General features: G+C 34.8%; 1 protein-coding gene across 2 annotated transcripts in view; it reads right to left on the bottom strand.

Moving 5' to 3' along the window:
* Positions 1-24,257, bottom strand: part of LOC126961196 (A disintegrin and metallopeptidase domain 3-like) — a 93,376-nt gene that overhangs the window by 5,410 nt on the left and 63,709 nt on the right. For both annotated transcript variants that reach the window (XM_050801317.1, XM_050801318.1), the window contains exons 13-18: positions 22,163-22,261; positions 21,250-21,445; positions 20,674-20,761; positions 20,220-20,400; positions 14,361-14,438; positions 12,386-12,500 (exon numbers count right to left, since the gene is read on the bottom strand). In XM_050801317.1, the coding sequence (XP_050657274.1) occupies positions 12,386-12,500; positions 14,361-14,438; positions 20,220-20,400; positions 20,674-20,761; positions 21,250-21,445; positions 22,163-22,261 (757 nt within the window). The remainder of the gene's footprint in view (positions 1-12,385; positions 12,501-14,360; positions 14,439-20,219; positions 20,401-20,673; positions 20,762-21,249; positions 21,446-22,162; positions 22,262-24,257) is intronic.

Raw genomic sequence — 24,257 nt, 5'->3', positions numbered from 1 at the left:
TAACTCATTTTATGAGGCCACCATCATCCTGATACCAAAGCCTGGCAGAGACACAACAAAAAAAAGGGAATTTTAGACCAATATCCCTGATGAACATAGATGCAAAAATCCTCAATAAAATACTAGCAAACAGAATGCAGCAGCACATCAAAAAGCTTATCCACCATGATCAAGTGGGCTTCATCCCTGGGATGCAAGGCTGGTTCAACATATGCAAATCAATAAACATAATCCAGCATATAAACAGAAACAAAGACAAAAACCACATGATTATCTCAATAGATACAGAAAAGGCCTTTGACAAAATTCCACAGTGCTTCATGCTAAAAACTCTAAATAAATTCGGTATTGATGGAACGTATCTCAAAATAATAAGAGCTATTTATGACAAACTCGGAGCCAATATCATACTGAATGGGCAAAAACTGGAAGCATTCCCTTTGAAAACTGGCACAAGACAGGGATGCCCTCTCTCACCACTCCTATTCAACATAGTGTTGGAAGTTCTGGCTAGGGCAATCAGGCAAGAGAAAGAAATCAAGGGTATTCAGTTAGGAAAAGAAGTCAAATTGTCCCTGTTTGCAGATGACATGATTGTCTATTTAGAAAACCCCATTGTCTCAGCCCAAAATCTCCTTAAGCTGGTAAGAAACTTCAGCAAAGTCTCAGGATACAAAATCAGTGTGCAAAAATCACAAGCATTCTTATACACCAGTAACAAACAGAGAGCCAAATCATGAATGAACTCCCATTCACAATTGCTTCAAAGAGAATAAAATACCTAGGAATCCAATTTACAAGGGATGTAAAGGCCCTCTTCAAGGAGAACTACAAACCACTGCTCAGTGAAATGAAAGAGGACACAAACAAATGGAAGAACATACCATGCTCATGGATAAGAAGAATCAATATTGTGAAAATGGCCATACTGCCCAAGGTAATTTATAGATTCAATGCCATCTCCATTGAGCTACCAATGGCTTTTTCACAGAATTGGAAAAAACTGCTTTAGAGTTCATATGGAACCAAAAGAGAGCCTGCATTGCCAAGACAATCCTAAGCCAAAAGAACAAAGCTGGAGGCATCATGCTACCTGACTTCAAACTATATTACAAGGCTACAGTAACCAAAACAGCATGGTACTGGTACCAAAACAGAGATATAGACCAATGGAACAGAACAGAGTCCTCAGAAATAATACCACACATCTACAGCCATCTGATCTTTGATAAACCTGACAAAAACAAGAAATGGGGAAAGGATTCCCTATTTAATAAATGGTGCCAGGAAATTGGCTAGCCATAAGTAGAAAGCTGAAATTGGATCCTTTCCTTACTCCTTATACAAAAATTAAATCAAAATGGATTAGAGACTTAAATGTTAGACCTAAAACCATAAAAACCCTAGAAAAAAACCTAGGTCATACCATTCAGGACATAGGCATGGGCAAGAACTTCATGTCTAAAACACCTAAAACAACGGCAGCAAAAGCCAAAATTGACAAATGGGATCTAATTAAACTAAAGAGCTTCTGCACAGCAAAAGAAACTACCATCTGAGTGAACAGGCAACCTACAGAATGGGAGAAAATTTTTGCAATCTACTCATCAGACAAAGGGCTAATATCCAGAACCTACAAAGAACCCAAACAAATTTACAAGAAAAAAACAAACAACCCCATCAAAAAGTGGGCAAAGGATATGAACAGACATTTCTCAAAAGAAGACATTCATACAGCCAACAGACACATGAAAAAATGCTCATCATCACTGGCCATCAGAGAAATGCAAATCAAAACCACAATGAGATACCATCTCACACCAGTTAGAATGGCGATCATTAAAAAGTCAGGAAACAACAGGTGCTGGAGAGGATGTGGAGAAATAGGAACACTTTTATACTGCTGGTGGGACTGTAAACTAGTTCAACCATTGTGGAAAACAGTGTGGCGATTCCTCAAGGATCTAGAACTAGAAATATCATTTGACCTGGTCATCCCATCACTGGGTATATACCCAAAGGATTATAAATCATGCTGCTATAAAGACACATGCACACGGATGTTTATTGCAGTACTATTCACAATAGCAAAGACTTGGAATCAACCCAAATGTCCATCAGTGACAGACTGGATTAAGAAAATGTGGCACGGTCAGTCACAGTGGCTCATGCCTGTAATCCCAGCAATTTGGAAGGCCGATACAGGTGGATCATGAAGTCAGGAGATCGAGACCATCTTGGCTAACATGGTGAAATCCCGTCTCTACTAAAAATACAAAAAAAAAAAAAAAATTAGCTGGGCATAGTGGCGGGTGCCTGCAGCCCCAGCTGCTTAGGGGGCTGAGGCAGGAGAATGGCGTGAACCCGGGCATCGGAGCTTGCAGTGAGCTGAGATCGCGTCACTGCACTCCATCCTGGGCGACTGAGCAAGACTCCGTCTCAAAAAAAAAAAAAAGAAAATGTGGCACATATACATCATGGAATACTATACAGCCATAAAAAAGGATGAGTTCGTGTCCTTTGTAGGGACATGGATGCAGCTGGAAACCATCATTCTCAGCAAGCTATCACAAGAACAGAAAACCAAACACCACATGTTTTCACTCATAGGTGGGAATTGAACAATGACAACACTTGGACACAGGAAGTGGAACATCACACACTAGGGCCTATTGTGGGGTGGGGGTAGGGGGTAGGGATAGCATTAGAAGATATACCTAATGTAAATGACCAGTTAATGGGTGCAGCACAGCAACATGGCACATGTATACATATGTAACAAACCTGCACGTTGTGCCCTAGAACTTAAAGTATATATATATATATATAAAAAAAGAAATATCTGCTTGAGTCTCTGCTTTTACTATTTTTGGGCATATACGTAGATGTGGAATTCCTGGATGATATGCTAATTCTGTGTTTAATATTTTTAGAACCAGCATGATGTTTTCCACAAAGACCACATTATTTTACATTTTCACCAGTAATGCAAAGAGTTCCAGTTTTTTCATATCCTGGTCAACACTCGATATGCTTTGAATTTTCTTTGTAATAGCCATCCTAATAGGTACAAATTGGTATTTCATTATGGTTTTTACTTGTATTTCCCCAAGGATATAGTAACGTTAATATGTGAAAAACACACATTTTCTTGTGCTTACTAGCCTGCTCCCCAGCTTTACATTTCCTCAAAGATGTATTAAAAATATTCAACTACTTTGCCCATTTTTAAATGAAATTATTTGTTTTGTTGTTGTTACTGACTTGTAAGAGTTCTTTATATATTCCTAATATTAATCCCTCATTAGATAGATTATTTTAAATATTTTTGGCCATTCTAAGGATTATCTTTTCACTCTTGATAATATCCTTTGATGCACAACAGTTTGTAATCATGATGGATCCTAATTTATCTGTTTTTTCATTTACTGACGGTGCTTTTGGAGTCATATCAGAGAAATCATTGCCCAATTCCATGCTATTACAATTTCCTGTTATGTCTTCTGTTTTAAGGGTTTATAATATTAGTTCTTACATTTAGATTGTTGATCCATTTTGAGTTAATTTTTGTATATGGTATCACTAAGGGCCCTACCTCATTCTCTTGCATGCAAATACCTAGGTATCTCAACATGGTGCATTGAAAAGACTGAAATTTCTCTCAATAAATGGTCTAGGCATTCTTGAAAATCATTAGACCATACATGTGAAGATTTATTTCTGGGATCCATTTTTTATTCCTCTGGAAAACTTCAGCTTTCTTGTATTTTTGTCCAATGTGATATATCAACTATCAAGAAAGTACAACAAAGTCCTGGAGACTTCTGTCTTTCTGTCATAGCTTTTGTTGAACACATTTGAGAATTCAGCCTTTTTTTACTGCTTGTAATAATATGAGGAAGACTACTGATGAAGGAAAATATTATACAATTATTAATCTGACAGACGTAAAGAAACATAAAGCAACAGTTTAGCTTGTAATGATTATCTTATTAATAATCTGTTATTAACAGTCTGTTCAGGCTGTTGTAACAAAAATATCATAAACTGGGCGGCTTACAAACAACAGAAATATATCTTTCATCATTCTGGAGGCAGGGAATTCCAAAATAGAGGCACTGGCAGATTTATTCTCTGGGCCTATTTTCTGGTTCATAACCATCTTCTCATTCTAACCTTACATAGTGGAAGGGATGAAGGATCTCTCTTGCTTTCTTTTATTAGAACACTAATCCCATTCAAGAGGGCTCTGCCTTCATGACCTAATTAGATACCAAAAACTCCACCTCCAAGTACCATCACATTATGAACTAGGTTACATAATAAAAATGTTGAGGAATGCAAACATTTAGTCTACAAAAATGTTGCAATTGACCATATAAATGAAATGTCAGACTACAAGTCTTTAGATGATGATATCCTAATTTTTTTCAAGTGAAGAATCAGTGAGTCAATGATATATTTCAAAAGACAAAATGGATACATAGAATTCTCATCCAGTACTCATGTAATAGGAAGGACTTCAGCAAGCAATATTTTTCATAAATACCTGAGATTTCTTGCACTGTAAATAAGATTTAGAATAAATAGTATTCCAGCTTCTATGGAAGATGTACATGAACATTTATTGGATATTGTTCACAAGTGGACACATAGTGAAGTTGAATATTTATGCAGAGTTGATTGAATGGAGTCAATGTAGGAGTTTAAAAACTTAGTAATTATTTTAGATGTTTATTAAAATGAACTGAAAATATTTTGATTATAGTACAAAGAGGATAACATCAGGAAAACTGTGACCATCAAAGTTGTCTTTTGAAGATATAAATGCACACACAAAAAAAGAATCACAAAGCATAGTCACCTCTAACCTACTAGAGATATACTTCAAATGTTCCTCACAGTCATAGAAAGGATATGATCTAGATCCATGTTTGACAGCAGGAACTGTATTCAAAACACATAGAGCACTTTAGTTATATACCCTTCAAAGACTAGAGTAAAATATTGAGTTTTCTACACATAAAATTTTTTGTTGAAATTTTTCATAAAGCTGATTTCACTATTTTTATTTCTACTTTTATATATTTCTTGTAATATGTTTTTTAAATTAAAAAAACAGTTTTGGGCCTACAAGTTATAGGTAACTAATAAGGGTTAATTTCAGGCAAAATAGAATTCAAGACAAAGATAAACATTACAGAAATAGTAAAAGCAACAATGCACCAGAAATAAATCTAAACTACACATGCAATAATGAAGAAAAATCAAAATAAAATGAAATACAAACTAACTGATAAAATGAAAAAAATAAATACATAATTATGATTAGAATTTTGAAAAAACCCTCTCTTAGTAATTGATAGAAGTAAAAAGAAATCAGTTGGTCAGTTCCATGAGAAAGTGTAACCTACTTAACTCATCTAATATAAAACAGATAATATTATTGTCTACATATTTATTAAGAAAATATTTATTTAAGAAATATCTTAATTTTAAAAGCTTCCCACAGAATAAATCTTCAGACCCATATGAGTTCACTGGACATTATTACTAAATTTTTTTTAATGCTAATTTTAAGCAATCACTTCTAGAATACACAAAAGGAGTAAACACTTCCCAATTCATTTTATGATGTCAGTTTTAGCCGACAACAAAACAAGATAAAACAAATACAAGGAAGAGAGAGACAGAGAAAGAAAGAGAGAGAGAGAGACAGAGAGAGAGAGAGAGACAGGCAATATCTCTCACCAACCTAGACACAAAAATCCTCAACAGAATATTAACAAATCAAATTTAGTAAAGTACACAAATTAATAAATCATGATGAAGAATTTATTCTATATTTTCAAAATTGATTCAAAATTAAAAATCAATGTAATTGATCATATCAGTGAAGTACAAAGTTCATACGTTCCTATCATCTGATACTAAAAAGCATTTGAAAAATTAATACAAAACATCTCAATGAATACATATTAAAGGAAGTTCCTCAAACTAATAAATAATATCTACAAAAGCCCTACAGCTACCATCATACTTAATGGTGAAATAATGAATTCTTTTCTGCTAAAATAATTATTAAGGTGAGTTGTTTACAACTCTTATTCAACATAGGCCTAGAAAGTCTAGGAAGTGCAATAAAATAATAAAAGTTATACATACTGGAAAGGAAGAAAGAAAGCTGTTATCTTCAAACCTATTTGAAGATGGCATAATCACCTATGTAGAAATCCCAAAGAACTTGCAAAAACAAAAAAAAAATCTCAGAAAACCGAATTCAATTATATTGGGAAATACAGAATTGATGTGCAAAAATCAATGGTGTATTTGCATATTAACAAGGAACAAGGGGAAATCAAAATATAAAAAACATCCAACATCACCTAAAATTGCTCTGAAGATAACGAAATAAAAATGAAATAATAAATGCACAGGACATGGTAAAAATTACAATAGCCTCATGAAAGCAGATTTCTTTGATTCCTTTCAAATGGAGAGATATACTGTGTTCATAGACTGAAAGATCCAATAATAATGAAGATGTAAATTCTTCCTAAATTGATTTGTAAAAATCACAGCAAGATTTTTAAATAAACATAGATGAACTCGTCATTTACATCAGGTATGCACATGTACCCTAGAACTTAAAGTATAATAATAATAAAAAAAAAGATAGATGAACTTATGCTACTATGTATGCATATAGACAAAGAAGAGCTCTGAGAACAGCTGCAGCAATTTTGAAAAAAAAAGAATAAAGTGACAGAAATTCCTTTTTTCCCTGATGTTAAAGAATGTGGTACTAGTGTATGGAATAAGACAAATCAATGGAACCAAACAGAGATCTAGTAAAATACCAATGAAAATATGTTTATTTAATTTTTGACAAAGGTGCAAAACAATTCAATAGATGAAAGATAATGTTTCTAAAAAATTATGCTAGAATTTTTGTAGTTTCAGGTCTTGGATTTAAGGCCTTAATCCATCTTGAGTTGATTTTTGTATAAGGTGAGAGATGAGGACCCAGTTTTATTCTTCTACGTGTGGCTTGCCAATTTTCTCAGCACCATTTGTTGAACAGGGTGTCCTTTCCCCACTTTATGTTTTTGTTTGCTTTGTCAAAGACCAGTTGGCTGTAGGTATTTGGGTTTATTTTTGGTTTCTCTATTCTATTTCACTGGTCTATATGTCTATTTTTATACCAGTACCATGCTGTGTCAGTGACTATGGCCTTATAGTATAATTTGAAATCAGGTAATGTGATGCCTCCAGATTTGTTCTTTTTGCTTAGTCTTGCTTTGGCTATGCGGGCTCTCTTTTGGTTCCATATGAACTTTAGGATTATTTTCTGTGAAGAATGATGGTGGTATTTTGATGGAAATTGTGTTGAATTTGTAGATTGCTTTTGGCAGTATGGTCATTTTGACAATATTGATTCTACCCATTCATGAGCATGGGATCTGTTTCCATTTATTTGTATCCTCTAGGATTTCTTTCAGCAGTGTTTTATAGTTTTCCTTGTACAGGTCTTTCAACTCCTTGGTTAGGTATATTCCTAATATTTTATTTTATTTTTTGCAGCTATTGTAAAGGAGTTGAATTCTTGATTTTATTTTCATCTTGGTCACTGTTGGCATATAGGAGAGCTACTGATTTGTGTACATTAAAAAGAACTCATTATATGAAAAAGATACTTGCACACACATGTTTATAACAGCACAATTTGGAATTGCAAAAATGTGGAACCAATCCAAATGCACATCAATCAATAAGTGGATAAAGAAACTGTAAGATAAAGAAACTGTGTGATGATACATACATTTATGATGAAACACTACTCAGCCATTAAAAGGAATGAATTAATGGCATTTGCAGCAACCTGGATGGGATCGAAGACTATTATTCTAAGTGAAGTAACTCCAGGATGGAAAACCAAACATCACATGTTCTCACTCATAAATGGGAGCTAAACTATGAGGATGCGAAGGCATCAGAAAGATGCAACGGACTTTGGGGACTCAGGGGAAAAGGATGGGAAGGGGGTGAGGAATAAGAGACTACAAATTGGGTTCAGTGTATACTGCTCAGGTGATGGGTGCACCAAAATCTCACAAATAACCACTGAAAAACTTATTCATGTAACCAAATACCACCTGTTTCCCCAAAAAGCTATGGAAATAAAAAATTAAAAAATAATCTAGAGTAACTGAACACCCATTTATCAAAAATTTAATCTTGACTTATACCTCTCATCCTATATAAAATTACTTTAAAATATATTATGGGCTTCAATGGAAACCATAAGGCTATACTTTTAAATCTTCAGGTCCTAATACTCATAGAGAGGTCATATACTTGACACCAGAATCACAATCCAGTAACTAAAAAAGTGGACCTTATCAAGTAAAAGTCATATAAAGAGAAATTTTGTTCTGAGAAAAAACAAATTATAGACTTGGAGAAAATATACACAAATCACACATCCAACAAAATACATGTATCTGTAAAACATAAAATCTTTCATAAACATGGCATTTTTTTCTTTTTTCCTCAATTTCTTTCATCAATGTTTTATAATTTTTATTGTAGAGATCTTTCACTTCTTTTAGTTTATTCCTAGGTAGTTCATCTTATTTGTAGCTATTGTAAATGGACTTTCTTTCTTCATTTGTTTTTCAGATTGTTGGCTGTTGGCATTTTGTATTCTGCACCTTTACTGAATTTAACAGCTCTACAATGTTAAAATGCCTTTACCACACAAAGCAATCTACAGATTCAATGCAATTGTTCACAGAAATAGAAAAAATAATCCTAAAATGCATATAGAATGACAAAAGACACAGAGTAGTCAAAGTAATCCTGAGCAAAAAGAACAAAACTGGAGGAATCATGTTACCTGACCTTACACTATACAAAGCTATAGTAACCAAAATAGCCTGATGTTGGAATAAAACGGATACACAGAAAAATGGAACAGAATAAAGAATGCACAAATTAATCCACTTAAAGTCAATTTATTTTCAATAAAGGTGTCAAGAACATATATTGGGGAAAGAACAGTCTCTTCAATAAATAGTGCTGGGAAAACTAGATAGCCATAAGCAGAAGAATGACACTAAATCCCTATCTCTTGCCATATACAAAAATCAAATAAAAATGGATTAAAGACTTCAATCTAAGACCCTAAACTGTAAAACAACTAGAACAAAATATGGGGAAACCTCTCCAGAACATTGATTTGGGCACAGATTTCTTGAGTAAGACCTCAGAAGCTCAGGCAATCACAGCAAAAATTGACAAATCCACTCACATCAAGCTAAGAAGCTTCTACATAGAAAAGGAAACAATCAACCAAGTGAAGGGACAACCTACAGAACAGAAAAAAATATTTGCAAACTACCCATCTGACAAGGGATTAATAACCAGAATATGTAAGGAGCCCAAACAACTCAATAAAATATTAATTTTAAAATGGGCAAAAGATCTGAATAGACATTTCTCAAAAGAAGGCATACAAATGGCAAGCAGCTATATGTAAAGGGGTTCAACATCACTGATCATCAAAGAAATGCCACTAAAAACCACAGTGAAATACCATCTTATCCCTGTTAAAATGGTTTTTATCCAAAACAAAGGCAATAATGTGAGAATGTGGAGAAAGGGGAGCACTTGGTACATACTGTTGGTGGGAATGTAAATTAGTATAGCCACTACAGAGAACAGTATGGAGATTCCTCAAAAAAACTAAAATAGAATTACCACGGGATCCAGCAATCCCATTGTTGAGTATATATCTAAAAGAAAGGAAATCAGTATATCGAAGAGATACCTACTCTCCTGTGTTTATTTAAAGCAGCACTATTCACAATAGCCAAGATATGGAATCAACCTAAGTGTCCATCAGTGGATGAATGGATTAAAAATGTGGTACATATACACAACCGAGTGCTATTCAGCCACAAAAAGGATAAAATCCTGTCATTTGCAACAACATGAATGGAATTGGAGGCTATTATGTTAAGTGAAATAAGCCAGGCACAGAAAGACAGATGGTGCCTGTCTGTTTTCATTCATATGTGGGAACTAAAAACAACAAAACAATTGAACTCATAGAGAGTGGAGTCATAGTTGCCAGAGCCTGGGAAGGGTAGTGGGGATGGGGAGATAAAAAGGGAATGGTTAACAGTTACAAAAATACAGTCAGAAGTAATAAGGTCTGGTGTTCAGTAGCACAATAGAGAGACTATAGTTAACAATGATTTATTGTATATTTTAAAATAACTGAAAGAGTGTGATTAGAATGTTCCTAATACCAATAAATAATAAAGGCTTGAGATGATGGATACCCCATTACTATGATTTGATCATTACACACTGTATGTCTAACAAACAGCACATGTACCCCATGAACATATACAACTATTATGTACCCATAATAATGAAAAATAAAAATTAAAAAACATAAAATCTCTCAACACTGAACATTTAAAAAACACAAACAATCCAATTAGTAAATGGTAAAATGTATGAACAGACTTTTCACTAAATAGAATATACAACCAGATAAGCATATTAAAGATATTCAAAATCATTATCCATGGGGAGGTGCAAATGAGATATTAATAAACAGCTAATAGAATGATTAAAATTAAAGAAAAAACAGTGGTACAATCCAATGTTGGTGAGGGTGCAAAAACGTGGGTAATTCATACATTGTTGGTGGGATTGTCAAACAGTACAGCTATTCTGAAAAATTATTTAGCAATGGCTTTTAAAACTATAAGTAGTTTACAACATGTCTCAGCTATTTCAGTCTTGTGCATGTATCCAAGACAACTATAATATTATTTTCACATAGAATCTTCCACATGAATGTTCACCTCAGAGTTATTCATAATAACTAAAACTGGAAACCACCCAAATGTCCTTCAGTGGATCAAAGGTTAAAAAATTATGGCATATCCATACAAATGAAAACTAGTCATCAATAAAAAGGAATTAAGTATTGGTACATGCAAGAACTTGGATCCTATGCTAAAGAAAAAAATTCAATTGCACAAATATAAAAACCATATGATTTTGTTTATATAACATTCATAAAACTACATAATTAGAGAGATGGAGAACCATTTAGTGGTTGGAAGGAGAGTTAGAGATGAGGGAAAAGAAAAAAATGTAGCTACCACGGGGTCATGTTAGACAACCATGTAGTGATGATACAGCTATGCACTGTCATTGTGATAGTTGTACATAAATCTAAACTGTGATAAAATTGCATAGAACACACACACACACACACACACACACAGACACACAAATTAGTGTAAATATACTGGAGAAATCTGATTAAGGTCTCTGTATTTTACCAATGTTCATTTCCCAGTTTTGACATTGTAGGACAGATTTGTAACATTTTAACATTGGTGAAAGATGAGCATAGGTTAATTTATTCTTCTTTTAATTTACTTATGTATATATTTATTTCAACTACTTTTTTCTTCCTAAATTAACTGAAACTACTTTCTTCAGTATCATCTATCAATAAAGTACCCCAAATTCTAAGTTGTGGGAACAAGGAAACTCATTCTTAACAACCTCTTGGCATATATTTTTTCTTGATCTTTAACTCCTATTGTCTTTAACTCCTATGCTCTTAAGTTGCCATATTAAGATATTCATACATCTAGTTATATGCCACTTCAGCATATTTGACATATGAATCCATTCCTCAAGTATTTATTCAGGTATAAAATTCTAATAGTAAAAGAAAGGTTTAGTAAAAACAAATATATTTATTCATGACTTTCATCAAATCAATTTAAAAATATTCATTGCTACAGACTATTCATATGCTGTAGGCATGAACAACTTAATGATTTTTCTCTTTCGATATTACAGTTAACTTTAAAGATTGAATTTGATTGTGAATTGGGATATCACAGTAGGTGACGTCCTTGGAATACACAGACTATATAATAAAACTACAATGTTTTCTATAATTTAACTACACTTACATAGAAAACTCTGTGTATGAATAGAAATATTCTGGGAACCCTGCTTAAAGTGAAGGGGAGGGCTTTTAAAATGTTTGTTTCTAGGTGAGAATTAAAACTATACAGAAAATTTTGTATAGAAATTTGTTGGCAGAAATTTTTTTGGCAGAAAGATTTTTGAGCTGTCTGGCTCTAGATCCAATTTAGTAGCCACTAGTCACAGTGGTCATTTAAATTTAAATTAAATAAGGTAAAATACAGTTGAAATTTCAGTTCCTTAGTTGCATTATCCACATGTTGGGTGTTTGATAGTTATACAGGACAGCAAAGATGTAGATCATTTCTATGAGAGCAGAAAGCTGTATTGAAACACAGATCTAGAGACTAACCTACTGAAAGCCAAAATCCATCATCAATACTTCCTCCTGGTGATGACATTGATGGATCACAATCTGGAGGAGCATAACCAGGATCACATTGACAATGGAAACGGTCATTGCAAATCTAAAACCAAAACAAACAAAAAAAGCATTTATATACAACCAAAAATTAACTGCCTTATATGTGATTGTTAGTCAATGTAAATTTTAAAAATACTACCATTTAATATAAGGAGTTTTAAATTTAATATGAAAAATAATTTTAAAAATAAGAGGTAGTATAATAAATGTTCATGCAATATATTTTCAAACATCATAGAAGTATCTTCTTGTTTGTCTCTTACATTTCTAATAAAGTGAATACCATTCTTGATACAATTTAAATGCTTTTTATTGGAAGGGCATACAGATTACACAGAAAATTATTATTTTCCCATGTTTTTTGGCCACTTGTATGTCTTAGTTTCAGAAGTGTCTATTCAAGTCCTTTGCCCACTTGTTAATGGGGTTACTTGGTTATTTTGTTGCTGTTGCGTTGTTTGAGTTCCTTGCAGATTCTGGGTATTAGTCCTTTGTTGGATTTATAATTTGCAAATGCTAGAAACCATAGAATGGTGTGAGTAAAAATTTATTATAAATTGTGTTGGACTTAAAAAAATAGTTGTGATGAGAACCAAATTTTATTTAAAAAAATAGGTGGGAAAGCCAAAATCTTAAGATGCTTGCTCAATCAGATACAGACACAAAAAATTTATATAGAAAGCTAGAAAAAAATGTCAAAATGTGATCTGGCAGACAAATGGAAAAAGGGCCAGTAGAGAATTCAGAAATAAATGCATGCAAAATTCATTATGAAAGTCAATTAAAACTATGTAAGAAAGAAAAGAAACTGTAAATAATAGATGTGTAAGTAATTTTGGGGAAAAATTGATGTAAACCACACAGGCAGGCCACTTTTTTCCTGAATTACTATAAAAAAAAGAATCATCAATATGGCAGAAGACACTGACCGCAAGGAGACAAAGGCATGCTCAGAATGACTTATAAAGTTTACAACATTTCTATAAGCCAGTAGATAAGTTTACAACAGATGAGCAGACAGAAATGTGAGTGGCAGATATGACCATACATACTTAGGAACTGTGTTATTAATTATCAAATAAACGCAAATTAACAATGGACTTAGCATGTTAAAAGAGACTAAAAATATTAATACAACTAATCTGGCCAGAATATGAGGAAATGCACATTTTCATACTTGATAGGTGGGAGAAAAAACTGGTATAATGTTTCTTGATGACAGTATATTAATTAGAAAAATTCAAATTGTGCATATGTTCAGCCCAAACAAATTTTATTTGCTAATAATTTAAGAAAGCATATCAATGTGCAAAGGTAAATTTACAATCATATCTGTTGTACCACTATTTGTAATAATTAAGCTAAAATTTAACATTAATTGAAAGGCCATCAGTGAATGGCATTTCAAATATAGTATGGATGAGCCATATAGTGAAATAAGTTGAAGCTGTTGGGTAATGAAACATATCTTAATGGATTGAAAACTCTGATATCATAAATCAATGTGCATAACAGTGTGTGGATGTTCATAAATATTATATAAGTACACATACACTCAATTATAAACAATATGTATATATATGCATAAAAGTATAAGTATAGTCCTTAATAAATCCATTTCCAAAATATAATAATCTTAATCTAATATCATAATAATGGATTCTGTTTCATGGTGCATTTTTTACAAAGTGTAAACTTATTTGCTCATGAGGCCTATAAAAATCTGATTATATGCATAAATAATATGCATATATAAAATAGTGGATCTACTTTCCTTATTTAATGACAATTTTCAAAAAGAAATTTTCACATCTAATACTTGTGAACTTTGTTATTATCATAGAACATGTTATTGACATAGATTAAAATAATTATACTGAGAAAAATAGTAACTGTTACATACCCCATTCTCTCCACAATTTGTAGTACATTTTGTTATATTTAGTTCACTAAGATATCTGCATCCACGAGAACGACATACCTAAAATGTTACAAAGCAAACAACAACAAAAATACTAAATGTAAAGTCAAGAGATAAGGAATCATATTCGTACAAATATTATATGCACAGGAGATATACAGAACAGATGAATCTGAATTTCATAACATTTTAATAAAAACCATAGGAACAATTCCTAAATGGTATGTTATTACTTAATAAGAAATATTACAAATGAGATATTTTCAGAAAGCAGAAATATACATTTTTATTGCAAACTGGTACAAGAAAAAAGTAGCCAGCTTGTACTAGCAATTTTTAATTTATAGGACCTCTTTTAACACTTTTTATGCACCTTTCTTTTATTTACTCATATAGACCCTTAGAAGGAGATATTTTTATGCTCATTTTGTATTTGAGTAGTACGGTGGCTGTGTCAAATGGTGGGTCTATATTTAGTACTTTGAGAAATCTCCATACTGTTTCTCAAAGAGGTTGTACTAATTTACATTCCCAACATCAGTGTATAAACTTTCCTTTTTCTCCACATTCTTGACATCTATTGTTTTTTGACTTTTTAATAACAGACATTCTGACTTGTGTAAGACGGTATCTCATTAAGGTTTTACTCTGATAGTTGGTGATGTTGGGCATTTTTTCCCATGTTTTTTGGCCACTTGTTTGTCTTAGTTTCAGAAGTGTCTATTCATGTCCTTTGCCCACTTGTTGATGGGGTTACTTGGTTATTTTGTTGCTGTTGCGTTGTTTGAGTTCCTTGCAGATTCTGGATATTAGTCCTTTGTTGGATTTATAATTTGCAAATATTTTTTCCCATTCTGTAGGTTATCTGTTTACTCTGTTGTTTCCTTTGCTGTGTAGAAGCTTTTTAGTCTAATTAAGTCCCATTTGTCTGCTTTTGTTTTCATTGTGTTTGCTTTTGAGGACTTGGTCATGTATTCTTTGCCTGGGCCAATGTCCAAGAGTTTTTTGTAGGTTTTCTTCTAGGATGTTTATGGTTTCAGATCTTACGTTTAGGTCTTTAATCCACCTTGAGTTAGTTCATGTATATGCTGAGAGGAACGGGTCCAATGTCATTCTTCTGCATATGCTATTCAGTTTTCCCAGCACCTTTTTGAAGATAGTCCTTTCCCCAATGTATGTTCTTGCTGGCTTTATTGAAGATCAACTTGATGTAAATATGTGGATTTCTGGGATCTCTTTTCTGTTCCATTGATCTATGTGTCTATTTTTATAATTATATCTTGCTGTTTTGGTCACCATTGGATTGTAGTGTAACTTAAAGCTAAGTAATGTGATGCTTCCAGCATTGTTCTTTTTGGTTAGGATTACTTTGACTAATCAAGCTGTTTTTGTGTCATATAAATTTCACATTTTTTATTTCTGTGAAAAATGACATTTTTATTTTGATAAGGATTGCATTGAATCCTTATCCTGTAGATTGTTTTGACAAGTATGGTCATTTTGATGATATTGATTCTCCCAATCCATGAGCCATGAGCACAGGATGTTTTCCCACTTGTCTGCATCATCTGTAATTTATTTTATTTATTTAATTCAGTGTTTTGTAGTTCTTGTAGAGATCCTTCTCCTCCTTGGTTAAATATATTCCTAGGTATTTAATTTTATTTTTTGGTAGCTATTGTAAATGAGACTGTCTTCTTGATTTTGTCCTTGGCCAGATCATTATTGGTATATAGAAACACTACTAACGTGTCCATTAATTTTGTATCATGAAACTTTATTAAACTCATTTATCAAATCTAAAAGTTTTTTTTTGGTGGAGTCATTAGGGTTTTCTAGACAAAAGCTCAATCATCAGGAATAATTTTACTTTCTCTTTTCCAGTCTGGATGACTTTATTATTTTCTCTTGCCTTATTGTTTTGGTGAGGACTTCCAGTTAAGTAAGAGTGATAAAAGTGGGCATCTTTACCTTGCTTTAGTTCTTACAGGAAATGCTTTCAATTTTTCCTTGTTAAGTATAATGTTGGTTGTAAGTTGGCTGTATGTTTGTTGTAGATTGCCTTTATGATGTTGAAGAATGTTCCTTGTATGCTGAGTTTATTGCAAATTTTTATCCGAAGAGATGCTGAAATTTATACAGTGATTTCTCTGCATCAATTGAGATTATCATATGTTTTTTTTTCTTTCATTCTATTGATGTGATGGATTGAATTTTTGATTTGCATGTGTTGAACCATCTTTGGATCCCTGGGATGCATCCCACATAATCACGATGTATTATGTTTTTGATGTGCTGTTGGATTTGATTTGCTAGTATTTTTTGAGGACTTTTGCATTGATGTTTTCCAGAGATATTGGTCTTTACTTTTTTTTATGCCTTTGTTTGGTTTTGGTATCAGATGATACTGGCCTTGTAGTATGAGTTAGAGAGACTTTCCTCTTCCTTGATTTTTAAAAATTGTTTCAAAAAGATTGGTATTATTCTAATTATTATTATATTAGTCTAATTATTAGTTATTCTATTCTGGAGGTAGAATTGGGCAGTGAATCCATATGGTCCTAACCTTTTTCTTGTTCTTGGGATAATTTTTAATTACTGATTCAATTCTCACTAGTCATTATTGGTCTCTTTGGGAGTTGTATTTCTTCCTGGTTCAATCTTGGTAGGTTTTATGTTTTCAGGAATTTATCTATTTCCTCTAGCTTTTCTAGCTTGCGAGCATAAAGTTGTTCATAATAGTTGCTAATAATCTTTTGTATTTCTGTGGTGAGTTACAATGCCTGCTTTTTTATTCCTCATTTTGTTTGTTTAGATCTTCTATCTTTTCTTCTTCTTTAGTCTAGCTGATAGTGATAGGGACGGGGGGCAGAGAAATCATAGGCAGAAGAGGGTGGGTCCCTGGCAAAGCCCCACCCTCAAGCCGAAAAGCCTGAGACCGCAGCCCAAAGTGAGAACTCATAACCCTGTTTTCCCGCTCAAATGCTGCCTTTTCCTAAACATCCAAGGCCCACCCCACTCCCTCACCCTGTGCCTATAAAGACCCCCAGACTCAGCCAGCAGAGAGAAGCAGCTGGACACTGGGGACTACAGCCGGACATTGGAGATAAGTGGTTTGACTTCAGAGGGGCAGCTTGACGGTGTAACTTTGGAGAAGAGTCCAGCTGGAGATGGCCTGACTTGAGGGGATGATTACCTGCCCGTCCCCTTTCCAGCTGCCCTTTCCACTGAGAGCCATTTTCCCTGGCAATAAAATCTCTCGCATTTACCAACCTTCAATTCGCTTGAGCGACCTCATTTTTTTCTGAATGCCAGGCAAGAGCTCAGGAGCCACGAGTGTGGATACAAAAGGCTGCCACACTGGCCCTTTGCCCTCGCTGGCAGACGACATCTGCCGGCCCATTGAGCTGTTAACACTTAAGCCATCTGCAGACTGCAGAGCTAAAAGAGCACTGAAACATGTCCTCTGGAGCTTCAAGGGTCGCAGGCACCCCCCTTAGATACTGCTGTGGGGCCCTCAAGGAGTTTGTTTCTGCCACACCCAAAAGCACTTGCTCCGGCTCCTTTACCCGCTCACCTGTACGCTCCCTCCTGCGAGGGGTGGAATGCAGCAGGTCCCAGCGAGTGGAGTTCACTCCTGCCAGCACCGCAGTGGCTGGCTGGTTTCTGGGCTCCTGTACTCCAGTTCCCGCCTCCTTTGCTCCTGTGCTCCCTCCCGCGAGGAGCTGAGAGCAACAGGCTGAGTAAACAGGGCACCCCTGTCGTGAATCCCGCGAAAGGGTTGGGGAAATATCCTGCTTCAGTAGTGTATCAATTTTATCTTTTTGAAGAACAAACTTTTTGTCCTGTTGATCCATTGGGTTTGTTTTGTTTGCTATCTGTTTAGTAATGATGGACCTCTCATCTCACTCTGTTAGTTCTCATGAGAGCTGGTTTTTTTTTTTTTTTTTCCAGAGGAGTCTAGAACTTCCCTCCTCTCTCTCTTGCTTCTTATCTCACCATGTGATCTCTGCACATTCCAGTTCCCCTTCTCTTTCCACCAAGAGGAAGCAGCCTGAAGCCCTCACCAGAAGCAGATGCTGGCACTGTGCTTCTTGTTCAGTCTGCAGAACTGTGAGCCAAATAAACCTATTTCTTTTATAAGTTACCTAGTGTTAGTATTCCTTCATAGCAACACAACAACTGACTAAGACGCATTAATTAATCTCACAAGCTAAGGGGCTTCGTCCCTCAAGACTGGCCCCATATCAGGTGCAAGTATTAGGTAAGCCATACTTCTGACAGACCAGATATACATTGGGGGTTCTCATGATACCCTCCACAGTGTAACAATGTTAGAATGGCTCACAGAACTCAGGAAAATACTTTACTTATATTTAATGGTTTATTATATAAGATACAACTCAAGAACAGCTACATGGATGATATATTTAGGGCAAGGTATTGGAGGAGACGAGAAGAATTTCCATGCTTTCTCCAGCTGCACCACACTCCCAGCAAATTGACATGTAATAAACCCAGAAGATCACTGAATCTCTTTTTTCAAGGGTTTTAATAGAGATCAATTTCCAGCCCTGCCTCTCTTCTTCCAAAAGTCCAGTGAGTCAAGCTGAAAGCCCCAACCCTCTAATCACTTGGTCATCCTGATAACCAGCCCTGTTCTAGGGCCAGCTGGGGGTCCCACCCTAAATCACCTGATGGAAATAAGTACAATTTCAGGTGTGACTGAAATGTGTTTATTCATTCTCAAGAACAAAAAACACTCCCATCGCTTAGGAAATTCCAAGGGTGTTATTAGAAGCTGTGTGTCAAGAGTCAGAGACAGAAACCAAACATGTTCTGCGTTATGCTATATATATTATATATATAAAAAAGATAAAATTAGTATACTTTTTATATATAAAAGATGCAATTAGTTAATATATTTAAGTATTTATGCTTCTGTATTTATAGTAAATATTTTTTTCAGTTTGTTTTATATGGTCTTTGAAGGGATGACATATTACTTTATGATATAGTCAGCATCAGTATGTTCCTTTGATTCATTCATTACTTTTATGTGTGACTATCTTTTCCCATTCTGAGATAAGTATACTTTTCACTTAAATTTGTCTTTTATTTTAAAAGTATATTTTATATGTAAATTATTTTTATAAAAATGTGTGATAATTGTATACTTTTTAAATTAGTCAACTTATTTTTCAGTGCTACTAGTTTGAAAAGACTTTATTAGGTATCTCAAAATGCTTAAGAAGAACAAAAATTTAAAAAGCTTAAATGCTATGTTTTATTGTCCTGTTTTATGTGAAGGCCACATTTTAGACAAAATATGCTTATGGAAGAAGTAATAGGAGAGCAAGTTAATAAGAAAATAATTGCTTTACTTCAATTGTAACCAAATTAATTTTTTGTCAATCACTACAAGACAAAATACTTGGCTTTTTGGGTTTTGTTTTCTTTAAAGTTCTTGTTATTCAGGTTGTCGTGACATTTTTTACATTATTTTATTCTTTTTTGTTCTTGGTTTACACAAATCATCACAGATCAGATCCTGGCCTAATAAGGAGTCTTAGATTCTCAAGCAAGAGGAAACAAGTTTAAATATCGGTAGTAAAAATTTAATAAAAATAACGGATAGTAAAGCAAGAATTTCTTTAAACAGCTGAAATTCTGATCAGTGTATCTTAAGATCCTGATATGGTAACCGAAATTTGTAGCATTAATTATAAATGAAAATTTAAGCATCCTCTCAATCTCTCTTTCTTTCTCTCTCTCATACACACACTTCAGACACTCACAGACAAATCCACCATATATAGTATCAATAAAAATTTTATTTACCTTTTGCTGACCACACGCAGTTATATCTTCTGTATAGGTCCCCAATTGTTTTGAAGCATTTCTTGCATGTGCCGACAAACATACATGACCTCCAAGGTAAGTATATTGTATATCTAAGTCTGTCATTGGTACTAGTTCTGAATGTATCCAGTGACAAACAATCTTTCCACAAAGGATATCACTAGCAACATAAGACAGAAAAACGTTACCAATTTGTCACCCAGGTACACAATTATTAGGTTAATAACAATTCAGAAGTGAGGATAATTCAAAATATTACTCAGATCATAACAGCGAAGCTTTTCACAGTACACAATGCCCTATTAAATGCAACAAATAAATCTATCTGCATATACTAGATACTGTCTCTTATTTATTTCAAGTCACTCTTTGCAGTACATACACAAAACACAACATATGCACTTGGAAGATGTATACTTTTCTAAATACGTACAAAAAAGGACAGCGTTGACCACAGTTTCCAAATTTGTCATTTTGAAAATTCACTTCTTCTGTACACAGAAGATTAGCAGACTTAGAAACTGAAAAAATACGAAGTTATAGTTACTTATATTAAAAATATTAAAAGGTAAAAGTGTGGCAAGTCAATAGAGAGCTATCTAGATCACAACAATGTCCAGTCAGTGTAATCTGCTATAAATTTTTGATGTCCTCTACTGGCTTTACAAGGAGAAGCACTTACTGAAAACTACACACATGAGAAGAGAAAAATTCATGTTATAATGTAGAGATAATTAAGAAATCAGTCACCTGCTCTCTTATCTACTATTCTAATAGTCTACTCCCTTTGCAACAATCACTTTCAGCTGGACTAATGTCCTACTATTGCGTCCTGTAGCTATCAGGTCTATTTTAACTCTTGACATCATTCAAAGTTGCTTTGATTTGCAATTTTATTTCCAAATTTGAATGTAAAACAACACTTTCAGGGATGGCTCTTGGGTGGGTTACTGACTTTAGAATAGCTACAGTTTAAATATAAACCTCAAAAAAAAGGTAAAACAATTACATTTTCCAAATAACTGTGAACACTGTCTATCCCTGTCTCTGCATATTCCTTTAAAGCAATAGCTAGTCTTATTACTGCAGTATTCTAAATCAGCAGCTTTCACATCAGGTACACAAAACTCAGATGTTCCATTGCAATATTCTGGAAAATCACACATATCTATGCTTTTTCTGCAGACATGGCCTCTTGCATAGATCTGTGAGAGAAAGAAAAACAAATACATTTATTTTTCAGGCTCAATCCGGTTTACCTCCACTACCAAGAATTGAAATGGACTAAATCAAACAAGGGGCTCCAATGACCTATCTATACTATATATTGAGAATGCTTGCTTGAGAATTGTCAGCTTAAAAGCAAGGATATCCAAGAGATGCATCGAATCAAATTCCTGTTTGAAACAAACACTCACTAGAGCATGAAGCCAGACCTATCTTCAATTTTAACCTAAGTTTGTGTTTATTTTTCTTTGCTTGGACATTCATCATCCAGTTACAACTGACCAATACATAATCAATATTAATGTTTTTATTTAAAAATTACCTGTAGGAATATCTAAGCACTCATTAGAAACAGGTAATAAAGGCCAGGTGTGGTGGCTCACGCCTGTAATCCCAGCACTTTGGGAGGCCGAGGCAGGCAGATCACCTGAGGTTAGGTGTTCAAGATCAGCCTGGCCAACATGGTGAAACTCTGTCTATACTAAAAATACAAAAATGTGCTGGGTGTGGTGGCATGCTCTGTAGTCCCAGCTACTTGAAGGCTGAGGTAAAAGAATCACTTGAACCTGGGAGGTGGAGGTTGCAGTGAGCTGAGACTGCATCATTGCACTCCAGCCTGGGCAACAAGAGTAAAACTCCATCTTGGTGGGGGCGGGGAGGGGAAGAAAGAAAAAGAAATAGGTAATAAAACTTACCGTACAAGTTTTATTGTTACAGCATGGTCCACTGCCACATTCTGCAAATCCAATTAGAGTACAATCTGCAGGATTACAGCATTTTTTAAAAGTGCATGCCTAAAAGCAAATACAATAAATTTAAATGTTTTACATCAAATTTTAGTCAAATAAATAGTTTTATTTTCAAAATAAAGTATCTCTCCAACTTGATTCTAATCATACCATGACTTTTGGATTCTGTATTTTTACACCACTTCACTTAAACTTAATATACTTTCCTTATAAGAAAAAAAAGAGATGACAATGAAAATACAATTTCATTCTGAAGAAATTGATCTATTAAAAATTTAGTGCAACTTTAAAAAAAATTATTTTTGTTTATGAAAGCATGCATGCAAGTTTTTATATTTTTTTACTTACTCTGCCATAAGTACTTTTCCGTATTATCAAATCCTCTCAAGGGGAGTCGCTGGAAGAGTTTGGAGGAGCAGGATAGAAAAAGCCTACATTTGGCCAGGTGCAGTGGCTCACCTGTGATCACCCAGTCAGGGTAGAGGTTGCAATGAGCCGAGATCGGGCCGCTGCACTTTAGCTTGGGTGACAGAGCAAGATTGTATATCAATAAATAAATACGAATAAAAAGCACAGATTCTTGTTAAGAATTAAAGGACAAGAAGATGAGGGAGTTTTAAACTTCTTAGAGATTAGATAAATGCTCATGACCAGAATGTTGATAGAAATATGGATAGCAAAGATCATTCTCATCAGGTTAAGATGAAACTGAAGAACAAGGTTTTGGAAGCAAGGGCCATCCTTGCTATAAACTGGTCAAGAACTTGGCTGAACTATGACCATGCCTGAGGGGTTTGCAGAAGACCAAACGTAAGAGTGATGAACTAGGATAATTGGCAGAAGAAATTTTATGTAGCAAAGTTCTCAGAATGTTGTGTGGTTGCTTCTAATTTCTTATTGTAAACTGCTAGAGAAAAGGGGGATAGAGCAGAAAAACTTGAAAAATTCATAGTTTGGCAGTATAGTGAGGAAAGAAAGCACATTTACAGGAGAGAAAACCAAGGATGTAGCACAGGGACACCTTTGCTTAAGAGATTAACAAAGATAGAAGAAGGCTGATACGGTTAGGATTGGTGTTCCTACCCAATTCTCCCTACAATGTCAATTGTAACCCCCAGTGTTGGAGGTGGGGTCTAGTGGGAGGTGGCTGAATCATAGGGGTAGTTTCTCATGGTTTAACACCACCCCACTGTGGAACTGTTCTCGTGACAGAGTTCTCACAAGATTTGGTTGTTTAAAAGTGTGTAGCACCTCTTCCTTCTCTCTCTCTTCCTCCTCCTCAGGCCATGTGAAATACGCCTACTTCCCCTTCATCTTCTGACATGATTGTAAGTTTCCTGAGGCCTCCCCCAGCTGTGCTTCCTGTAGAGCCAGCAGAACGATAAACCAATCAAACTTTTTTCTTTCTTTATAAGCTACCCAGTACCAAGTATTTCCTTATAGCATTGAGAAAATGAACTAATACAAAAGCCAATTGCTATTCCTCAAGCAATGAAAGAAAGTCCCCAAAGGCATTTCAGATACCTTTGAGGCACAGATGCCTAGGAGGGCTGAATGGCTTCAGAGGACAAGTCCAGGGCACTCTCCATGAGCTCACTGACCAATTCCACCTCAGGATACTGCTCCCGGCCCTGCTGCACAATGCCCTGCAGCTACCATGGCCTCAGTTGCAACAGCCATAGGTATAGCTCCTATCACAGCTCCAGATGGTACAAGTCATTAACCTTGGTGGAATCCACATGGTGCTAATTTTGCAGGCTTGCAGAAAGTAAGAACTGTGGAAGCATGGCAGCTCCCACTCAGATTTCAAAGGATGTCCTTGAAAGCCTGGAGGCCCGGCAGAGACTTGTTGCAAGGGCAAAGCCACCACAGAGTCTCCCCAGAGCACTGCCTAGTGGAACTGTGAGAGTGGAACTAACACAGAGACCCCAGAACTATACAGCAACCAGCATGCAATGCCAGCCTGGTGGTGTTGGGTTGATTGAGCCCAGCCAAACCATAGGGATGGGGCGACCCAATGCCTGGAGCCCCCTGTACCTGT

Source organism: Macaca thibetana, chromosome 8 (genome assembly GCF_024542745.1).
Source record: "Macaca thibetana thibetana isolate TM-01 chromosome 8, ASM2454274v1, whole genome shotgun sequence".
NCBI lineage: Eukaryota > Metazoa > Chordata > Mammalia > Primates > Cercopithecidae > Macaca > Macaca thibetana.
Note: the sequence above shows the minus strand (reverse complement) of the source record. Positions and strands in the feature narration are given on the sequence as shown.